Source organism: Diabrotica undecimpunctata, chromosome 9 (genome assembly GCF_040954645.1).
Source record: "Diabrotica undecimpunctata isolate CICGRU chromosome 9, icDiaUnde3, whole genome shotgun sequence".
Lineage (NCBI taxonomy): Eukaryota > Metazoa > Arthropoda > Insecta > Coleoptera > Chrysomelidae > Diabrotica > Diabrotica undecimpunctata.
In genome coordinates, this window is record NC_092811.1 from 71,525,508 (window position 1) to 71,550,082 (window position 24,575).

A 24,575-nucleotide genomic window follows, 5' to 3' on the forward strand; every position below is an offset into this window, starting at 1 on the left:
TCAATTTTTTGTGGTTAGATTGCTCATCTTAAACTCATCAGCAGCTTAAGCTGAGAATAATGGGGACTTGAGATAAAGATAGGTTTAAGCTGAAAATCGAACTAAGACTCAATGGTACAACGCGTATGTTTCGTAAGCTGAGCTTAAGGCACGTCTTAAGCTTAAGATATGTTGGTGCAACCAGGCATTAATCTCGTATGAGTGATCCCGGCTGTCTGTGATGTTGCATCCTAGGTATGTTATTTTTTCTGTTCTATCCAATACCTCATTGTCTGCCATAAACTTTACATCTGTATCTTGGTTTTTGCTTATGATCATAATTTTCGTCTTCTTATTATTAAGTTTCACTCCATATTTTCTACCGATCTTAACTATTTGGTTTATCAGTCTTTGTAATCCTTCAGCACTATCCGCAACAAGGACAGTGTCGTCTGCATATCTTAGATTATTTATTACTTCACCGTTAACAATCACGCCATCAGTCGTTTCTCCCAAAGCTTCTCAAAATGTTCAGAGTGCGCATTAAAAGGCAAAGGCGAGAATATGCAACCTTGTCATACCCCTCTTTGTATTGGGACTTCATCGGCTAATTGATTGTCTACTCGAATCTTGGCTACGTGTTTCCTATAGATATTGGCCATTATTCTTATATCCTTGTCATCGATGTTTGCGATTCGCAAAGTTTCATTAGCCTCTTATGCTGTACTTTGTCAAATGCCTTTTCGAAGTCAATGAAACAGGCAAAGACATCTGTATTAAGATCTCTTGCTCGTTGTATCAATACTTATATGCTAAAAAGTGCTTCTCTTGTGCCAAGACCGCTGCGAAATCCAAATCGTACATCATAAATACCCTCCTCCAATTTCTTGTATATGCGAGCATGGATGATGTTTAAGAATATTTTGAGTGAATGGTTCATGAGGCTAATGATTCGGTGTTCTTCATATTTCTTAGTATTTGCTTTTTTGACAGTGGTATAAATATGGACATGTACCAATCTTTTGGTAAAGTTCCTGTTTCATATATACGGTTAAATAATTATGTCAAGTTGATTTTCTTCTATCAATTTCAATACCTCAGCATATATCCGATCAGCTCCTGGCGCTTTGTTGTTTTTTAGACGACTTATAGCAGATCTTACTTCTGATTTTGTTATTGTTGGTCCATTCCCGACGTTGTCATATACTTCAATGTGTTGATTGTGACTGAATAGTTCTGCTATATGAAGGGTAAGGGGAAAAAACAAACGATGTCACAAAAGTAACTTACAGAGAAAAGTTAATCAACGTGACTAATCTGCTGGTTATGATCTTAGAAATAAATAAAACTGCATACAAATATTTTTAAGTAGTTTATTACTATATTATTAATATCTAAACAAAAGAATACGAACTTAACATTATTAGATTTTGTTGAAAAAATAAAAAAGCACGTTAACGTCACAAATAACTTGTCAAATAAAAACCAACGTTGTCCACTTTCTACATAAGCCTACACAGAGATTTTTCATTTGTATAGCAATGTTTCGTAAAATTCTTGAGCATTTTGAAGACAAAATCGTTTTAAAACTTGTAAATCGTTCTACTTAGCCTGGGAAATCGGTAATGGTCTATGGTATGCTTGACTTGGTAGCTCAAATTCGCCATCTTTCATTTTTCTTGGAACAACAGATTTTATTGATCTACCGGTTATTTGCTTGCTTTCCCAAATGCCATTATAAGTGGTTCGGTAAAAAACCAATCCGCGTTTGTCTTTCACCAATCGAAGTTCTCTTACTTGTTACAGAGCTATTGGACACTTACGAATAAATTTTTCTTGGATAAATGTAGTCCACTGTTTCGTTAATGTCTGGTCCACGTCTATAACTTTGAACGGTTCCGGCTTTTTTCTTGCATCTTTTAACACATTTATCCAATCTACGGGTAGTTCCATCTTAGTCTTCAAATTTATCAAGCCCATGTTTTTATCACATTCTAGATACGAATGTCCTCTAATGGGGAATGTAACTTGAATAGTATTTAGACGCTTTATGTCATGGACAATGTAATGAAGTAGCCGAACAACTGTGAAATTTTTATTTTGTCCACCAGCTGAGTCGCAGAAAATGTGAAGATGACGGACTTCTGTTGGTAGTTCATTAAAAATGAAATAGAAGAGAAACGATGATACCTCGTCGGATCCTTTCCTTGACACATATTCAGGATATGTATAAAAACAGGATTTTCCTGAAGACAGCACATGAATGTTGAAAGAAAACATAGAAAGTTGTCTCCTATAATAAACATCGTTAGTGCTGATGTTGGGTAGCGAAATGTTTTTCTGGTAGTCCATGACGATTGATTCATATTCAAAAGTTCTCCTAGCTTTTATTCGGGCAGCTCGTTTTCTATCATAGAAAACTTGGGCACGACTTTTGTGCAAGTTATTTTCAGTAGATAGAGCTTTTATCTGTGCTGCATCGTCAACAGAATGAAAAGTCTTAATTTTTGCATTAAACTCATCACACTTGCTACAGGTATCTGCCCTTGGGTATCCAAATGAAATGTTGAATTTGTTATTAAAGATATTTCGGTACGTGTCATATGAAACAGATGCAATAGGATACTTTTCTTTAAACATTTGGAACATTTTCATAATATTTAACTCTTCACTTAAATACACTTTTTTCGAGTCCTGAATGCTATAATGACTTAACCTGCCCCGAAATGAATTTGGTTACTCAAATCAGAAGTTAACTGACGATGTTTCGAAGAATTCTTTCCTCTTTTGTCGACAGGAGCAAGTCCTGATGTTTTCAGAGATGCTTGAATATGAACCAACTTAGATCTAGTAATACCATGCATTGCAGTAAAAGCACTACTGCAGACAGATATTTCTTCTATGTTTTCTCTCTTCACTCGTACTCTGTAGCGGTAGGTAGCATCATGGTGTTGTTCTCCATCGACTTGTTGTGACCTTCGTCTTACAACTGGCAATACAGCAATCAATCCAGCTAAATAACAGTTTTGAGCATCAATTGATCCTAGTTGATTGAATCCGTTAAGTATGTTTTGCCTCTCTTGAGCAGTAGTGTTTTCAAAACACTTCAGTCTTTTACACTTACAATCATCTCCTAACTCGTGAGCCTGCAATCTTAACTTTTTCATTACATCTGCAGTTCGACCAATTTTCTGTCGTTTCTTGGTTTTTTTTTAACAGATCGTCACACAAATATTCTTCACTCGAACTCATCTTGACATAAACTGCCGCGAAAGACGAAAAGAACAAAACATGACGTAAAATTGTCACACCCTGTTAACTGTCGTTGCTATGCAACTAGTTGGACTACGTCGGTTGTTTACCAGTACCGCGCGGACAACGTTTGTTTTAAACCAGTATGGGTATTTTCTAATGCTTTCTTATTTGGACACCGTTGGTATTATTCCCATACAATTTAGCACGTGTTTGGGACCGGATATTGTCAACACAATGAGTTGATTACCTGAAATTCTTATAAAATGGACATCGTTTGTTTTTTCCCTTTACCCTTCATATATTCCTGCCATCTGTCCAGTTTTCTTGCGTATTAAATAGTATGTTTTCATCTTTATCAAACAGCGCAGTGGGCATTGTTGTTCTATATATTCCTGCCATTTCTTTGATCTTCCTGTGCATATTGAATACATCATGTTTTTTTCTGTAGGATCTCTATTTCTAAGCATTTCTCCAACAGTCAGGATTCTTTTGCTAATTTTACTTCTTCAAGTACCTTTTTGTGGTGTTCCTTGTACTTTTCTGCGTCTTTATTCCTAAACTCTCTTCATTGCTCCATAAGCTCTAAAATCTGATGTGTCATCTATGGTTGTATTATTTGTCTTTCCTGTTTAATGTTGTTTATTGTTGTTGTTACTAATACATCTTTGATTTCGTTCCACATTGTATCTATATCTTTCCTATTATGTGTTGCAATGTCGTTAAATTTTGTGTTTATTTCTTCTTGCATTTGTTGTTTTACGTTGCTTTGTTTCAGTTTTTGTATGTCCACCGTTCTTGTAACACCCGACTTTCGAGTTTTTTTCATCCTTACTCTCAGTTCAGCAAGCAATAAGTTATGGTCGGAGTTGATATCTGCTCTAGGATACGTTTTTATTGAAGTCACTTCATTACGAAACCTTTTATTTATTAGAAAATAATCTATTTGATTTCTAATTATTTGTTGCGGGCTATCGGCGAGATACCTCCAGGTATATAGCCTTCTAGCTGGTAGTTTGAATTAGCTATTCTTGAACACATTATCTGTTTCTTGACAAAATTGTATCAGTCGTTCTCCTCTTTCATTCCTTATACCCAATCCATACTCTCCTATTATGCCTTCTATTGTACCCTTTCCAATTTTGGCATTAAAGTCTCCCATGATTATACTGACTTCTTCTTTTTTCATATTTTTTGATGCATTCCTTAATTCTTTATAGAAATGTTCAATCTCCTGCTGTGATCTATCCGATGTCGGTGCATAAATTTGTAAGATATTAACCCTTAACTTGGCAAAACATGAAATACGCGAAATAAAAATTTTTTCTTAGATTATTTGTTGAAGTGGGTCATCATTTAATACATTTTCAGCAATAAACTTTTTTTTTAACAAATTTTGACTTTGATTTGTACGTGTGTTTCTGAATGCACAACACCAAGAATCCATGAAACAATATGTGTGTATTACAATACACATTACCAATTTGAGTACTTGTGTTTTAAATTAATATTAGGTGGAAAAATGAGAGACCACTCAGGGCTGTACTGATTTACTTTGCTAACAAAAATATTACAATGATTACTTGCTCATATGAAAATCGTAAAAACAATTTCGTTTTGACACAAAACAAAGACGTGCGTCACATTTGGTACATTTTATATGTGTTTGGGTATTTACACAATTGCGGCATCGGCCCTTTGTGGAAAATTGTGGACGGTGTCCAAAATTATCAAATCTTATATCATCTTCTGGCCGGGGTTTAAACATGGTTTTTGTTCTTTTTTTTTGGAACAGCGATGTCCTCATTTGAAGGTCTTCCACGTTTTTTATTTTTACGGAGCAAGCTGTCGATTATGGAATAACGAAATTGTTTTAAAGTTTTTGTTCTTTTCTCCGGGTTTAGCAGTAGCATTTGTCTTTTATATAGAATCCAAGCGTTATTTACACAAATATCCAAGATTTGTGAAAATATTGATATATACCATCTGTGGGTTTTCAGTGACGTTCTATATAGGGATACAAACATACCGGCGAGATCCACTCCACCCATATGCCGATTATACTCTTTAACTATTTTTGGGCACGTTATGTCTGTTTTTGTGTTTGATTTTGTTTTAATAAACCTTTTAATGGAAGATAACGGATACCCACGTATGAACTGCAGAGTCCTACTACTCTATTGTCGAACCACTGAACAATTGCTACCCTCTGGTCATTATCGACCATTTGAAAATAAGAACCTCTACCTTCAGTTCGAAGTTCCTTTTCATCCTTAATGGGACAATGCCTCACTCTATTTATGCGTAAAGTGCCAAGTGAAAGTATTCCTTTAACATCGCGTAAATAGGATACAAGATCAGGAGAACAAAAAAAGTTATCAAAATACAAAATACTACATATCGGATTTGAAATAGTTTTACTAAGAGCTATAACTACTTGCTCACTCATTCCAAAAGTCTCCTCTTGTTCATCAAATGCGATATCTCGAAATGTATCATCGCCGCCATTAGGTATGAAATCGTAGACCATTCCTGAGATTCCGCAACGCAGAAACAATTTGAAGCCGCATTTCTTAGGCTTATTTTTGATATATTGGCGCCTAGAACCAGCTTTTTTTCCTTTGTAGGGAATCATCATTTCGTTGATGGACATTCGTCTTTCTTCTTGAATTTTCATGCGTTTCAAAATTGCGTCGTACATGATCCATCACAGGTCTAATTTTATAATAGCGGTCGTCACTAATAGAATTATTATCGACGAAATGTAGATAACGACGTATTTCTTGATATTTTTTCAGTGGCATTATGTCAGCTATTTTGTCATATCTAAATTGAACACTCCAATAATCTGTGTAAGCTGGCATCTTTACAATTCCCATTGACAGCTCTATTGCCAAAAAATCCGTCAATTTGTTTTTGTTCATATTGATTGAGGTACCAGAACGTTGTTCAGAATAAAGGTTACTTTGATATGTTATCATTTCCAATAACGCATCATCAAAGAACATTTTAAAGTAATCAATTGGAGATAAAATCTCGTCTGGAACTTGAAAATTATCCTCATCAATATCTACCGGGTAACCAAAAGGTTCCTCTGTCCAGTTGTATATTTTTTCTTTCTTGGATTTGTTTTTCTTTTGAACTTTTTGTTGTTTGTTCTTCTTTAAATTGAGAGGTGTATCCTCAAGCTCATCTGCTAAGGTTTCATCTACAACATACCCAATATGCTCATCTAGCTCGTTGTTTTTAGCACGTTCTGAATTTTCTACTTCTGCATTGTTTGCTTCGTTTTCCAAGATATCCTCGTTTTCGGGCAATACATTCGATAAAATAGTAAACTTAGATGAATTTCCTAATTCATCTTCATCAACACCCTCTATTACAGGATATGCTAAAAGGGCGGGCGGTCATATAATATATTCTCTTCATTATCACTTTTAATATCGGAGTCATTATTTCTATTGGGAACTAATATATTACACTCACAATCCTCCTCATCATTTATTTGTTGAGTTGCTAATTGTAATATTCTCTTTGTTCTGTTGGACGTCATAATCTGAAACAAAGACGAACTTGAAACTAATACCCAGCGCCCATTATTAAAACTTATTGGAATACATTTGAAAAAAATCACAAAATAAATTAATTTTATACAGTTAACAATTCAGCAAGTACTACCCTGGATACCTGCTACTCGTCGTTCTTATTTAAATGGCCTAAAACGGGCAGTGTGTATTCAAATTCACATTTATTATTGTTCGTGTTATTGGCGATGTGAATTTAGATACACATGTTTTTTAGGTGAAGCTCACATTTTATCAAAAATTACGAAACTATTGACATATTACTAAAGGACAATGCTTACCTTATTCGATGTTATTCACAGAATTAAAATAACTTTACAAGTCACCACAAAAACTACCTTTATCTTGAGAAAAGTTGGTAAATTGAACCCGGCAAACGGTCGTTACAGAACTAACCTATAATAGTTGACAAATTTATTCCCGCCAAATATAAAAATTGCAACAGTGTAGTTATCTGTATAAAGAACAGGGGTGTATAGAAATACACAATGCTATATCTACGCAGATTTGGAGGTTTAAACTTTGTAAAAAAAAATCTAAAATAGGTGTGTATTAAGATACACATTGTCCAGTTAAGGGTTAAGGTTGTTTGGTCTTGCATCTATTTTCAACAAAGCTACTTTATCCGAGATTGGGAGAAATCCTACAACCGCATCATCCCATTCTTTTCTAATCATAATTGCAACGCCATTTCTATTATTTGTTGTGTTATCACTGAATAGTGATGCTTGTCTGATTCGGTTTTGCCGTAGGGCCATCTAACTTCGCTGCACCCTAATACATTAATATTAAGTCGTTTCATTTCTTTTATTTATGATGTTGGCCGTTTTTTCTGGCCTTAACATACTTCGGACGTTCCAGGTTCCAATTCTTTTTGTTGCATTTGCTAATAATGTTTTGTTTCTCCGGGGGATTCTTAGCACCCTCTTAGGGCCCGGCACTAAGGGCCAATTCTGTGTTTGTACTGTCAATTGTGATTTTACTAAGGATGCTCTATTAAGCCTTTAATGCAGTGGTTTCCCATTGCCTTCTGCATTCCAATGCCGTTGACTAATTCTAATTAGTTCGTCCGCCTTTGGAGCCAATTTCTCAACTCCAGGGCAATGAAGTGCCCTACTACTTGTCAGCTCTTCCAAGCTGTTGACCAACAAGTGGGAGATTACTTATTCCGGTAATCATTCGGTTCTGTTCATTATGATTTTATACAATCCCTAAAATCAAGTGATTGCCATTTCCGCCATCCACACCGTACCAAAGGTATTCCTCTCCGCCGTGACTACTGTTGTGAACTTCATCCGTGACTCTGGATAAGGGACCCTAAGCAGTTACTAGTTTCCCGGGTCAGGAAACCCCTGGAATCTGCGGAGAGCAGGGATTGATTCATTTTCCCTGATGGGACTACCCAAAGGAGTTCCTATTCGTTACCCGGCGATCACTCGGTGATATTCTCGCCATATCTGGCTACCCTCACTTAGTTTAGCCTGCAGACCAATGCAGTTGCCCGGGGTGTGGCACGTGAAGCTATAAGTGAGAGTTAGTTGTCTTATGATGATCAGTTATCAAGAACCATCTCCCGTCTATGATGCTTGATGTGGTCGTTCCGATAAAAGGTGCTACCTCTATAACATAACTCTACACTGCATTAACAGTAGCAGTTAATGTCGCATCATAACTAGGATCACTGGATATCATTAAGACTGCTCGTTTATTAAACCATTTTATTATTTTTACACCATTACATTCTTGTCCAATAACCCCTGTCCCTTTTTTAGTTTTTGACATATTTCTTTTGGTATTTCTCTTCTATTGCTCCTCAACGTTCCACAATAAATCATTTTTTCCTTATATAAATCTTCGACTAGCGGTATGCTTGATATATTATATCTCCATAAATGGTCCTCTCCTCTTTTGGCTCAACTATTTTTAAAAGTTCTTTTACTATTGTATGCGAATGACCTTGTGGTGCAGTTGTATCTCCCTTTCCAGCATACACATTTGTACTAAAAATATATCCATTTGGAGAACATAGTTTGTTCAGTTTGACTCCATATTTATGACATTTATTAGGGATGTATTGCCTAAAATGTAGTCTACCCCTGAAAGGCACCATTGTTTCATCAATAGTTAGTACCCTTCCAGCGTTTAGAATATTATTATATTCTTTTACTAAAATGTTTAATGTTTCGAATTTTGCTTAGTCTATCACCCGGTGGTGCATCCTCATTATTGGCAAAATGTATGAATTTTAAAAGTAGCAAGAATCTGTCACGACGCATTGTTGATGCTATAACTCGTTATGGAACATTTTATCTTTTGACCAATAAAAGTTTCTGAATGGCGCCTTTGTAATCCCCATAACAATAAGAATAGCGAAAAACTTACGAATTTCATTTGTATCTGTATCACTCCAACTTTTTAACCCTTGACTTCTAGGCATGTCCTTTGTTTATCTGTTGAGTGGCATAACGATTAGTTTCTGTGGTAATAATGTCGAGAACTTCATTGTTTATGAATTATCTAAAAATATCAGCATGGTCTGTATTTTCGGTTAGATCTGTTATCATTAATTTTACAATTCTCAATATACATATGAACAAATTCCCTTCGTTGGCTCAGTGAAGATGTTCGTTCTGTTGTAATGGAAACACCAAATAATAGTAGCAGAGTTTATTGTTGAGACGTACACTATGGGTGTAGACCCGGGATTACTTTGAGTAGAGACTGATGAAGTTGATCGTTGAAGACTATATGTTCGTTGAGTGAATATTGATTGAATGCTTCTCTAGTCAAGAGATATTAGTTTTATATAAATTCTATTTGGGTCAATATTTTTCGCGTACCTAGCGTGATATGTGTATTTAATTTATGTAAATTGTTTAACTTTGTCAGTACTTTTGACTGATGTCCAAATTATTATTTATAATTGACCAAATGTGTATGTAACCTAATTAACTACGTGTGTGTATTTAATAACAAATAGATTCATTCGGTCTACTGGGTGATAAAATTATACTGTCCAATTTCGGATATGAATTATGAAGATTTGATATTGGACATACTGCGGAATCGGGCAATCTGGCCCAAGTGTCAATACTCAAAGTTTACATATAAGTTTTACATAACATAGTAAATTCAAACATGATAAATTATAAATAGTTTAAGAATAATCAATAATCTTCCAACCGTACCCTAGCTATCAATGTCCGACTCTATCTCTAGATTAAAATTAGGGCAATTGGATGAAAATGTGGAAAGTGGGATGTCAACTTGGGAAGTCGACCGTACATTGTTGTGCCGATTACTAACTAATACAGGTACTTCCTGTTCGTTAGTCTGAGTTTGTGGATTCCCTGAACGACATAGTCGTGCAACAGGACGGTACTTCCATAACGTGAGTATCCCAATTATTACCATTATAGTAATGATCCCGGTGGCCACAAAATAATGCCAATTAGATTCGTGAATCGATCGCCACTGCGTATGCGTCATTTCTTGTTCCAGACTCTCCTCCTCAAGTAACACATGACGTAGCTCTCCTCCTGGTATGTCAAGGTAGGTGTTTAGAGGCGTGTTAAACTTGCGGGGTGTCCTCGCCACCAGTTGGGCCACGGGAGTGATTGGCGACTTCAGGTAACTCGTCACTGCTCTGTCCACCCCACTGCTAGTGGGGAGTAATGTAATATTTTTCGTTTGGGCGATACATTTGGGTGAAAGCTTCAGGAATGTGACTCGTTCCAGTACTCTTTCGCTCCGATTTCCATCGCAAATAATGGATATGTGTATCGTGACTGGCGTGATAACTAGCCAGAGGTTGGGAGTACCCATCTTACTCCATTGAGCTGTCTGTATTGTCCTGGCTACCACTGGACATGTGCTATTCTTAGATCGCTCATAAATTTCTTCTAGTATGCAGTTTGGTTGGGTATCCATGTTTCTTATAGCCGTTGGTGAGCACGCTATCTGCGCCTTTGTCAACAGTAAGCACCTTTCTCTATCTTCCGTGGTCAATTCGAAGTAGTGCAGTGTGTTATAATCTACGACCAGTAGATTCCTTGGGGCGACAAATGTGCGCAACACCGACCCCTCAACGTTAAGTGGTATGGCCGTGACTTTGAGCATGCTGTACTTATTTTTCCCTGTCACTATGAAGTAGCCGATGACTGTTATATATCTGTCGTCATGACTGACTTCTGTTTCTATAATGGGTTGTCGTCGTATTTCGACCCCTTGAGGCAGTATCTGCCCTGCTTTCCCTATTAATTTGGTTATTTCACCCGGTTTCACTATATCAATGAAGTGTCCGTGGTTATAGTGAAGGTTTAATATTCCCTCGTAAAATTGAGTATATTCGTTTATGAAGTCCATAACTTGTAATGCTATCGTTTGTATTCGTAACGTGCTATATTCGGTTTCTAGTTTTTGTGCTTTGTCTTCTACTTCGTTAAGTCCTTTAGATATTTCTTGTAGACCTGTGATTAGTGCTTTGTTAAACTTGTTCATTTGCTCGTTTATCCTGTTCTCTGTGTGATTGATTGATGTTATTGTTTCTAACATTATCTTCGCCTGGTGCTGTGATTCCTTTATTAGCTCCTTTTGGTTATTATCTAATGCTTCAATGTTACTGTAGGCTTCGTCATTGACTCCAAATACTGAGGTTAATATTGTTCCTAATATTCCTCTTCTTTCCCTTCCTTTTATTTCTACTGTCAGCCCCTCGCTTACTGACTCCGCCTTTCTTTGTCCTTCCTCCAATTTCTCTATTATATCCTTACAATTCACGATTTTTATCTCATGACACAGTTCTCGTACGCCTTGTATCATATTTCCTATTAGTTGGTGCTCTGTTCGAATTCTTCCTTTTTCGAGTAACACCTTTATTCGAAATGTTCCCCGGTCTATGACGACCTCTCCAAGGTCTTCTGTGAAAAATCCTGGTACCGGATTATATATTTTATACGGTTCTGCCTTTATGGGTTTTAACATCGTTAAAAACATTATAGCTACTAGTATTTTCTTCCATCTTAGTGCTGCTGCCTTTTTCGGCTTTTCCTGTTTCTCTTCTTCCAGTCGTATTAGCTTATGTATGGGTCTTTTAGTCAGTTTCCCGTTTGCCTTTCTCACTGTTACTACTCTGGTTAATCCCTCCGCTCCAGGGTGTGTTTCTGTTACCCTCGCTAATGGCCATCTGCCTGGAGGTGTATCCTCTTCTTTAATTATAACTATTTCTTCTTCTTTTATGTTAGGGTGCGCCTTATGCCATCTATTTCTCTGTTGTAATTGGTGCAGGTATTCCTGTTTCCAAATTTTCCAGAAGTCTCTTTTTATTTTCTCCACTAATCTCCACCTCGTCGGCATCTTCAAATAAGTCGTAAGCTCTTCTTCCCGATTTGGTGATATAATTTCTCTCCCTATAAGGAAGTGAGCTGGTGTCAGGGCTATTTTCCCTTCAGGGTCTTCTGATGACCCACATAATGGTCTCGAGTTCATACATGCTTCTATTTGTGCCAGCACCGTACTCAATTCTTCATATGTTAGAACTGTTTCCCCGATGATTCTTTTCAAGTGATATTTCATTATTCGCACTGCGCTCTCCCATAATCCTCCGAAATGTGGTGCATATGCAGGTATGACATGCCACTGGGTACCTAGTGCCAGTAATCCTTGTTTTATCTCGTCATCTATTTTTTGATTTTCTTTTTTCAACAAATTTGCTGTTCCTACGAATGTGGTTCCGTTATCGCTGTATACGTTGTTGCACTGTCCTCTGCGTGCCGTAAATCTCTTGAACGCTGCGATGAAAGCATCCGTAGACATATCGCTTACTACCTCAAGGTGTACTGCCTTCGTTGACAGACACACAAATACTGAGATGTAGCCCTTATAGCTCCTCTGTCCTCTGCCTCTCGTGGTACTTATTTTTATTGGCCCGGCATAATCTATCCCTGTGTTAGTAAAGGGATGACTCGGGTTCACTCTGTCTTTCGGTAGATCTCCCATTAATTGTTGTGCTGCTTGGCTTTTATACCTCCTGCACCTTAAACATTTTGCTAGATGATCTTTCACGGTTCTTCTGCCGTTGATTATCCAGTATTTCCTTTTTATGTACTGTAGTGTTTGTTGTAATCCGCTATGTAGATTTCTTGCGTGACTATCTGTTATAAGTAACTTTGTTAATGCACTATCCTTTGGCAAAATTATCGGATGTTTTTCTCCGTACTTTAGATTCGTGTGTCTCAGTCTTCCGGTGACTCTTAGAATTCCTTGTCTATCCAGGAATGATACCAATGACGCTAATTTATTTTTCTTGTCTAATTGCTGTTTCTTCTCCAGCTTATTTATTTCTGGTTTGAAGTAGGCGTGCTGTGTGTGCTTTATCACCTTTAATAGCGTTTCCTCTAATTCTTGGACTGTAAGCTGACTTTGTCCATTGTCCTTCTTTTTTCTGCATTTGTCTGCAAATCTCCTACAATATGAAAGTACTCTTCTCATTCTTTCTAAATTTGAGAATCTCTCGCATATGTCCTCCTTTATCGTTGTCGTGTGCACCGTTATTTTCGTTTTGACTTCCTCCTCATTTGTCTCTGGTATTTCTTCTGATTCCTGAGTTAAAGTTTTGTTACTAGTCAGCCAAGTTGGTCCCTTCCACCATAGCTCTGCTTCTAATAATTCCGATGCGGTACTTCCACGTGAGAGGATGTCCGCTGGATTTTCCTTTGTATCTACCTTATGCCAATTTTTCGGTCCTATAACGCGTCTTATTTCCTCTACTCTGTTGGCGACGAACATTTTCCACCTTTTTGATGATCCCCTTATCCAAGCCAGGGTTATCGTTGAGTCCGACCATGCATATACCTCAATGTTTTCCCTGTTCAATGCTTGTAGGGTTTTCTTCATTAAATTTGCTAGTAGTACCGCGGCACACAGCTCGAGCCTCGGTAACGTCGTTTTCCCTTTCAATGGTGCGACTTTCGATTTTGCTATCATTAGATTCGTTTTAATTTCTGGGCCTAATACCCTTGAGTAGATTACCGCTCCATATCCTTTCATAGACGCATCTGCAAATCCATGTAGTTCTACTCTGTTTATCTTGCTTAAGTTGTTCCACCTGGGCAATGTTATTTTCTCCAGATTTACTAATTGCGCCTGGTATGTATTCCACCTGCTTTGTTGGTTGCTAGTTAATTCTTTATCCCAACTGGTCTTTTGCTCCCATAATTCCTGTATGAACATTTTCGCCTGAATTACTACAGGTGCTATCCATCCCAGTGGGTCGTATAGTTTTGCTACTTCTGACAGTACGTGTCTTTTCGTTATTTTCTTTGCCGTCGTTATCCCTATTTTGAATGTGATTATATCCTCTTTAGGTGACCAGTGTATTCCTAACGTTTTCCGTACTTCTTCTTGTTTGAATGCCTTCGAGTCTACGTTCCTCATATCCTCCGGTACGTTCTCCATTATTTTTTCTTCGTTGCTCAACCATTTTCTAAGAGTGAAACCTCCTTTTCTGAACAGTTGTATTAATTCCTTTTGGGCTGTTTCTGCTTCCTGCACTGTCTCAGCTCCTCCTAGTATATCGTCTACATACATGTTTTCTTTTACAATTTTCGATGCCAACGGGAACCTCGCTCCTTCGTCTTCTTGTAATTGTTGTATTGTTCTTAACGCTAAAAAGGGTGCTGCGGCCGTGCCGTATGTCACCGTCGTTAAGTTATACTCTTGTATGTGGTCCTTTGTGTCCTTTCTCCACAAAATTTTTTGATATTTTTGGTCTTCTTCTGCCATTCTGATCTGTCTAAACATTTTTTCCAGATCCGCTGAGTATGCTACCTTATTGGATCTCCATCGTAATAGTATATTTGTCAAGTCTTGTTGTAATTTCGGCCCTGTGTGCATAATATCATTCAGGCTTACTGCCGATGAGCTTTTGCTTGATGCATCAAACACGGCTCTTATTTTCGTTGTAGTACTGTCCTCTTTTCTCACAGCTTGTTCCGTTATAAATGCGCATTGTGACCCTTGGTCGATTAGTGCTCTCATTATGTGTGAATCTCCTTTCGCATCTCTTATGCGTACCACAGCTGTCGCTAGTAATGCTTCACCTTCCTTATGGCTTGCACAGTTTACTGAATTCTGCCCTCTTTGCTGGTCGTTGCTATTCCTAGGCCCATTGGTATCTTGTGTATTTTCTCGCCTTCCGTTATTTTGTTCTCTGGCGTTGTATGGATTATTATTTCCTCCTCTGTACCTATCAGCTTGGTACCCGTTTCTTCTATTGTTTGAATCTCTTCCATTTCTTTCTTGTGTTTGTTCTCGTTTCGTTTCATTGGAGTTTCTTTTGTTGCTTGTGTTTCCTTTTTCATAATGCAACATATGGTGGTGGTCTCCGCCACAGTGTCTGCACCTATATTGTGAATAACATTGTTTTTCTTTTTTATGTGCTAGGCAGTTTGTACACAATCCTTTTTCTTTTATCATCCTGTTCCGGTCTCTTACATTGAGTTCCTGAAATTCTCTGCAGTTCGGTACTCCGTGATCTCCGTTGCATATCACGCAATGTGTTCTTGGTTTCCTAAGAGATCCTCCTTGCTTCTCTTGTCTTTTTTCTGACTCCAGCAGTTCCAGTGTCTGAAATCTTCGCTGTAGGAATGTTTGTGTCGATTTGTACGTCGGTATCTCTCTACTGTCTCCAATGTGGTTTTCGTACAGCCTCCTAGTTTCATTGTCCCATTTCGTTATGATAATTCGGGCTATCAATGGGCTCCACGCTTCCGTGTCTGTTCCTAACCCTCCTATGGCTTCCAGACTTTCGTGGAAGGTGTCATGTAGTGATTTCAATGCTCTAGCAGAAGATTCCTTTACTTCCTGCGCTAGTAGCATCCTGTCTATTAATTTAAACAATATCATCCTTGGGTTCTCATACCTATCTTTTAGCATGTTCCAGGCCACTTCGTAGTTGGCCTCGGATATGTTTAAGTGTTGTATCATTCTGTTGGCTTCCCCTCTTACTTGAGTTTTTAGGTACTGCATTTTTTGTGCGTTTGATAACTGGTCGTTTTCATGTATTACTTTAGTAAACAGATCGTGGAAAGTTCTCCACGTTTCATATCTGCCTTCATACACAGGGATTTTTACCTGCGGCAATGTCACACCGTCCCTCCTCTGTGTGCTTTCTGGCCGTTGCATTCCTGGCCTTATTTTCTTTAAAACTTCCCTGACTTTCCTCTTTAGATGATTTATTCTCTCTACTTCTCCAATATCTGTAGCGTCCAGTTCCTCATTTACTGCTGCTTCAATCATTAGTGTATTCACCTTTTCCATGTCTTCTCTTAACTCTGACTGCAATTCTTCATCCTCCTGCAAGTCTTGTTCATTTTCTGGCCGTAATAATTCCTCGATTCTTTGTTTTCTTATCTGTATCTCCTTAACTTTCGGTGCTTTTCCTCTTTTCAGTACCCTTCCATATTCTTCCAACAGGGTTTTCCCCTCAATGTATGTCTTAAATACCTGATCATAGTATTTTGTTTCAAAATATTTTTCTTTCGTTATACCCCCTTCTAGCAGCTTTTCGTGGTTATTTAAAAATTTTGCCCAATATTCTTCTAATTTTTCCTGTCTATCCCGGATGTATTGTTGATTTTTCCGAGATTGGGAATCCTTTTTTGTATTTGAAACGAGTTTCACTATTTCTGTTCCTATTTCCGCTTGCTTAACGTATAGACTCTCCATGATTATTTTAAAATTTTTACATTCAGCGGTAAATATATTAGACAATACTAAATGTACGTTATGTATTAAATAAGTATACCTGTATTGTAACACTTTCTTTTCTATCGGAATGTGCAATTTAGCGAAATATGAGTTTGACCTTGCCTGCTGTGCTATTCTTTGCATTGAGGTAGGTCAAGATGTAATCCACACACTCTTATAATGATATATATACATATATGTATATTGTTATCAAAATAAATGAAATTATTTGCTACGTAATTATTTTAATTTTTCGAAATAAAATATTTAATTGTAATTAAAAGCAAGCTATATGTATGAACGTTTCTTTTTTCAAATTGTCATACAAAATTACTGTTTAGTTAATTATAGTTGTGAATGACGTTTATTTTTGTTTTATCAATTCTCTGTATTATTTAAATGGTATGCATTCTAAAGTACATTATTATACGATTGATAGAGTGGAGATTGTTGTTCTAAATTGTTAAATTGTAATAAAAAAAAAACTTGTTAAATTGTAAGATTGTAAAAGTTGGAAGATTTTGTAATTATTCAAAAACTTACGGTTTTTTGTGTTCTTAGACGTTGAGGATCCCTCGCTTCTGGTGGGTTCTGCAATCGGTCCTGTCCTTTGGCTGCTCTGCGGCTCTAGTATGGCTCTCGGCTTTGGTACTGCTCTCGGCTCTAGTATGGCTCTCGGCTTTGGTACTGCTCTCGGCTCTAGTATGGCTCTCGGCTTTGGTACTGCTCTCGGCTCTGGTACCGCTCTCGGCTCTAGTATGGCTCTCGGCTTTGGTATCGCTCTCGGCTCTAGTATGGCTCTCGGCTTTGGTACTGCTCTCGGCTCTAGTATGGCTCTCGGCTTTGGTACTGCTCTCGTTCTCCCGGGTCTAGTGGTCTCTCTCTGCTACTGAGGGTGTTGCTGGCGTGGACTGTATAGGCTCTCTCAAACTTCCTTGAAGTATTCTGTTTCTCGATAGGACCATGAACAAATTCCCTTCGTTGGCTCAGTGAAGATGTTCGTTCTGTTGTAATGGAAACACCAAATAATAGTAGCAGAGTTTATTGTTGAGACGTACACTATGGGTGTAGACCCGGGATTACTTTGAGTAGAGACTGATGAAGTTGATCGTTGAAGACTATATGTTCGCTGAGTGAATATTGATTGAATTCTTCTCTAGTCAAGAGATATTAGTTTTATATAAATTCTATTTGGGTCAATATTTTTCGCGTACCTAGCGTGATATGTGTATTTAATTTATGTAAATTGTTTAACTTTGTCAGTACTTTTGACTGACCAAATTATTATTTATAATTGACCAAATGTGTATGTAACCTAATTAACTACGTGTGTGTATTTAATAACAAATAGATTCATTCGGTCTACTGGGTGATAAAATTATACTGTCCAATTTCGGATATGAATTATGAAGATTTGATATTGGACACATATCAAACGGATAAGGGGTAATTGTTGTATTTTTCCAAACACTAGAAATATTCTCCGAAACATGTGTCATTTTATCCTCATTATCAGACTCCGAGCTCTTATCAGTCTCTGATTGTATACCAGCAGCTTGTTCTTGTTCGTCAGAAAACGTATTGTCGTAAAGCGATGGATCAAAAGTACGATCCAATACAGAATCGTCACTATCAAAAGGATCAAAATCTGATGAATATACTTCTCGTTCTAAATTAACTTGTTCGGCTTCATTTGTTCGCGATGATGCTAACAATTTGTCCACTCTGGGTTGAAAATCTGATGAAGATCCTTGGCCTTTAGATCAGCTTGATCGTCATTAACTACACTTCTCCGCGATAATTCTAATATTTTTCGCGCTCTATAACCTTCCAAAGAGTAAATCACGACTAAAAGTACGGGTCTAAGAATAACAATACTGTAATCCCCTCCAAACATGCCTATAGACACGCTTGTACATATCTCCTGAGATATGTAACGCACCACAAGAATAAAATATTCTGCAGGTGCGTAACATATTGCCGGGGATATGTACTTAATATCTGTATAGTTAGTTGCAGAATTTAAAATTATATATCTGGCTATTGAAAACAAAAATCTATTACGAAAAATAACGAAGATACATACTTCACACACATATGTCGGTTGCCGAATTTGAGCTTAGCACATAAGTAATAAAAGATACATACCGCCGGGGATATGTTACGCAGTCAAGGTGTTAATTGTAAATACATTTTAATTGGAAAAAATAATTATAATATATAATAATAAAGAACGCATTCAATCTTAAAAAAAACGTGGTTTTGTGCTATTTCTTGTTATAAAAGTGCAATACTAACCATGATATATTAACAAATGCTTAATTATGCCAACACACGTGCACAATAATGATTATTATATCCTGCCTTATGTAGTCGTGCAACACCACTGCGAAATCAGTTAAAATTTGTCCAATTTTGCGTTAGTCAGCGGCTGGCTTATGTTTGTACTGTTGAAATATCTAGAGTTTCTGAAATATCTGAAAGGAAACTGTTAAAAGTTTCAGTAGTTATATATGAGGCGTGTAAATGCAAAACTCGTCTTATGGGAGCTACACTCTTTTGAGATAATCGATAAAAACGTTTGTAACAAAATGTCGCACAATACGATGTATATTTTTCAGACATTGTAAATGCGACCAATTAAAGTTCTCCGCCATAGCCAAAATTTAATCACGTAGGGTAAGCGGTACAGTCATTGGCACTTTAAGCAATACCTCGTTAATTCTTATTTCACCACAGCTGTGTTTTTAGTTGCAATATTTCAAAACAAAAATTACAGTATCTCAAATTAGTGAAAAATCCTATTTTGGTTTTAACTTTGTGTTAACTTTTCATGTATTATAATAAAAATTAATAAACAAGAAAATACCCAAAAAAATCATAGTGATTGGCACTGGTGCTATAGAGATTGGCACATTTTGGTAAACAGTGATTGGCACAGCTAATTTTGAGGGGACCAAATTAAGCATGAACAACCAAAATGGAAGCTAAGTACAGTTAACTCTCTGTTAACGGACACCTCATTTCTCCGGACACCTCCTCTATACGGACAGTTTGACAGTTTTAAAAAATCAATTGATTATATAGATAATGGTATATAAATATTTTTGTTTTAATTTAAAAGAGTAAACTTTTTTATTTGCTGCATAATATATCATAAAAATATACCCAATATCATAAAAATGTTTATTTATTGTCAGCAGAAGACTCCTTGTCTTCTTATATATTATATATGTATATGAAAAACTGTCCCTTCAACGGACACTCTCACACCCAACACGGACAATAAAAATGTTGTGTACAAAATTTGCACAACATTTAATGTTGTGCAAAATTCGGACAGTAAATAAAAAAATTAACATTATTTCCAAATATTTTACAATATAAAATATTTATTTCAAGACAGATGTCCACGAGTGAATATATTTGATACTTATTACATTTTCGTGACTATGTAAATAATAAAAATCTCATAAATAGTTTGATGTCTCCCCTTCACATTTTTTAACTGTTTACCAAGCAAGCGAAATAATAAATTTTGCTAATGTCTGTCTCGGTGGATGAATAACTGCGTACACCAGGAACATTAGGTGCTCTGATAATAACGTTGTTAAATATTAAATTGTGTTTTGACTGGATTAAAAATGTTGACTCAAATGTCTGATGAGAGGCAGAGAAAGTTATTAAAAATTAAAATAATATAATATAACAATATAAAATATATGACATAAATTAACATATTTATTTTTTTCTCATCAACGGACACTTCTTGATTCCCAGAAAGGTAAAGCTGTAAGTAAATGGATGTAATAGATTTTTAGAAAGATGTAAGTAAACAATAAGCGTAGATTGAATAACTAACAACTGTTTAATTCTTTTTTGTTTGACATGTTTTGCATTTAAAAATCTCGTCTGTTAATACATTAAACATATTATGTTTATTAATACAATTTTCATGGTAGGCTCGACTGCAGTTCAAGCATTTATAACCTGGACATGCATTATGTATGTTCCTTGTACAAATAAAACATAATCCCTTAATCACCCCTTCCCCGCGTATTTTAGATATTGCACCCACAACTTTATTCCCATCATCTTTTTCGTCACTAAATAGATTTCCCTTGGCACTTTCTATGGCACTTTTTATTTTAATATTGGATATTATATTAATATTCTCCGATGCACTAGTGTTATCATTAATGTTCTCGATTTGAATAGGTTTTTCCGTTACGCCAATTTTATACATTACATTGGAGCTAGCTTTATTCAACACACCAGAGCTAGCCTTGAATATTTTTTTGATTGTATTGTTTTTCAGTGTCTGTTTTCCTCCACAACTTCTTTTGGTAGCACTATTCTTCGATTGGGTTTTTGCTTTCTTTTCGATTTCATGTGTTTCATCACTAAGCAGATTTCTCTTGGCACTTTCTATCGCACTCTTTACTTGAATATTGGAGATTATATTTATATTTTCTGACGCACTAATGTTATCACTAATGTTCTCGACTTCTGTTTTTTCCGTTACGCCAATTTTGTGGCTTAAAGTGGCGTTAGCTTTATTTGACACATTAGGGCTAGCCCTCAATATGTTTGTGTGTGTAATATTTTTCAATATCTTTTTTCTTCCACATATTCTTTTGGAAACAATCTTCTCTAATTGCGTTTTTCCTTGTTTTCGATTCGTTTACGCTTCCTTTCTTCTTTGTCCTTCTCAAGATTTTCTTTTTTTTTTTTTTCTCGTTTTTCCAAACTTATCTTTTTCCATTTTTCTGAGGTGAGTACGAAAGGAATTCGTTCAGTATCTATTTTACCTTTCCTAAGGGGACTCTCCGGATATACTAAATAATCTTTCATTGAATTTTTAGCCATATTGTTTGATTCAGTTCTAATATTTATTTCACTACTTGTTGATGGAAGATTATCATCTTTGTTATGCCCATGTTGTGGGCTGCTGTTTATTTTTAAGTCTTCTGTCCCCAAATCAGCAAATACTAATGGATCCTCCCCTGTATTGAATAGTTCGCTAATGTTGTTGATGTCAATATCGTCAGCTATGTCAATGATAATATGCCCAGAGTCAAATTCGTTTAAATGACTGTGTTCATTTAGTACTTGCTCAATGTTGCTTTTCACATATTCTAATTTATTCTGAGTGGTTTTGACTCCTATGTTCTCTAATTGATTTTGAGTCTCTTCATAGGGTTCTGGATCTGTGACTTGCTGAGTATTTTCATTATCTTTAACTTTGTCGAATTGTTTCCATAGTTTATACAGAATCCAAAATTCTTCGGTCCCATCGTTTGTAATTTCTTTTATGTTTTTAAAATTTTCAAGAAGTGTTGGTCCTACAATTTCGTTAAATTTTTTATAAGGTAGGTCGTTTATTTTTAAATCTTGAGAAGGAGAAGGAGAAATCAAGTTTTTTCCAATGCATTTGGTATAATCTATTGCATCTGGATTCCATGGACATAAACCTGTTCCTACAAAGTCATTTTTTATTATCTCTGGTTTCAAATAAACATCAATCACTGTTTTTATAATACCTGCCACTTTGTCTTGTGTGATTGCTTCGACGCTATGTTTTCTCCTTCATTCCATAACATCTTTTTTCGAATATGATTTAAGTGGCACAAATACTGAAACGTCAGCCGGTTGTAGAATTCGGGTTGAATTTCCATAAAGACAAATTAAAATACTTTGTAACTGAGAACACAAATCACTCAATTGATACGAAATGTGGGAACTGTGACTGTCCACAAAGAAAATAACGGGAAATTTTGTATTTTGTTTCACTAGGTAAGGATGAAAAACGTTTCCTATATATTCAAAAAATAGCTCAGTTTTCATCCATCCATTTGGATTTGTACCAACACCCCACTCGTCAGGCACTGAAGCAGCAATATTGGCAGGCAGCCTTTTGTATGGATAGATAATAAAAGGAGGGGTCACCCGTCCCTCAGCTGAAAAGGTAAATATAACAGTTAAATTGGATTTAGCTGGAGCATTATCTACTTCATGCACATTCCTTGCACCTTTCGGTGCTAATACGGATTTGTTCTTATGGCATAATAGAAAGCACATTTCATCGGAATTAAAAACTCGACCAGGCGAATTGAGAATTTTGAAGTATTTTTGATCTCTCAGGTATACTTCAGTTCCACGAAACCATTTTCGAATGTCCATTTCGCTAACTCGAGAACTCGCGGTAGTAACTGCTTCAGGTACTCGTTCGCATAATATTGGATGTCTCTTCAAGAATGCCTTATACCACCCGTCTCCTGGAAGATTATCTTTGAATGGATTTGGTCGTGGTTTATCATCCAAAAAAGTCTTCACACTTATTTGCAAGTCTTCTTTTCTTCGGGGAAAACCTTTTCGATGACTTTCCAGTATCCAATCTACCAATTTCTGCTCTTCCTCCACTGAAAGAATAGGGATTGGTTCTAAAGCTGTTTTCGTTAAGTTTTGACTTTACGAAACTGCAAAGTTGAACGTGGAATTCCATATTTTTTTGAAGCAGCTATTTTGGACAAACCATTATTTATGTCATCTAAAGCTATCGAGACTGCTTCTTCATTATACTTCCTTGAATACTTTAATCCAGTTTTTGATTTTGGCATGATAATTATCTGCAAATAATTTGCAGAGTTAGTCAAAAACGGCGAAAATAAGAATGAAATATTATAAACAATGGAGCTTAAGCTAACCCTCCTACTCCGCAAGTAGCCCTACGTATATTGTACCCTAAGTATGTTGGACTTTTAATTACATTGTCTCGTAAAAGGGTAAACAAAATTCAAAATTATGATTTCTGTAAAAAAAAATGAGATTTTTCTAACTACACAGTGATTGGCACCAATACAATACAGTTTTTGACACTGGTGCCAACAACTGTCCATGAAGTTATTTGGTATAAAATTCAAATATTTTCATATAAAAGACTTAATTATAAAGCACCTTAAACTAAGTTTTTTGCACTTTACATATTTAACAACTATTGCAGTTATTGGCACCCTATGCCAATAATTGTAATTTATCAGTTTTGTTATACAGTTATTGGCATCCCCCAATTTATAGCTTAAACGTTTAAAACATCCCGAAATATACTCAAATTAACGTAAATTAATGTTTCCGTAATGATATTAATAAATACTAACCTTTTATTTCAAGTAATATTCACTTCTACTCAACAAATACATACAAATATTCTTAAGATTTTCACTAAAATTCACTAATATTCGCACAGCGTTAAAACAGGTCGACTATAGTAGGTAGTATGCCGTGTTGATTATATGCAAACGCAATGTGTACTACGCATGTCTGATATGTATTGCCTACGTTTTGCCCTTTTTAACACACTCCAGTTGTTCAGTTTCGAGTAGAATTCTTATTTTTTACAATTATATTCCAGCAGTGCCAATCACTATAAGAGTGCCAACGACTGTACTGCTTACCCTAATTATTGTGGTTTTTACTTTTATATTGCATTAAAAGATTTCTGCGTATTTCCTCGTATTAAGCGAGTTTTACAAATTTTAGACGTGCATTAAGTGAGTTTTGCACCATGGGTATCACAAAAATGGCGCACTTTATTCCAGAGTCGTAGGTAATGGAATTAAATAAGCACTGTGTATTTAGAGTAGTCTTTAAATTAGTAGGGAGGATCTTACTACAAATGGAGAATAGAATACTAAGCAAACATGCATAAACCTTTTATTTTTCTCGAAACGGAACATCAGAATTTTTTAATATTTTAAAAAACAGTTTAAATCTTACATTAAATCCTAATATTTAAATACAAACGTCATGACATTCTGATATTTCACAGCTATCGTTGTCCCCATTGTCTATATTATTATCATCGTTATTAACATTCTCATTTGATAGAGCATTCTAATAGAACTCAGCAGAGTATGCAAGATTTGGGCGTGGGAAAATTTTGACGTGTGACCTCACAAGATGAACGCCGACAGCTGTCAACTGTCAACTCTCAAACGTAAAGATTGCGTCAAT

At 36.2% G+C, this 24,575-nt stretch overlaps 1 protein-coding gene across 1 annotated transcript; it reads right to left on the minus strand.

Moving 5' to 3' along the window:
• Positions 1 to 5,831: 5,831 nt before the first annotated feature.
• LOC140451134 (uncharacterized) lies at positions 5,832 to 23,182 on the minus strand. Its single transcript, XM_072544862.1, is given in 5 exon segments — positions 5,832 to 6,622; positions 6,718 to 6,787; positions 18,032 to 18,318; positions 21,251 to 23,035; positions 23,038 to 23,182. Coding segments are annotated over 5 exon segments (3,078 nt in total).
• Positions 23,183 to 24,575: the final 1,393 nt, after the last annotated feature.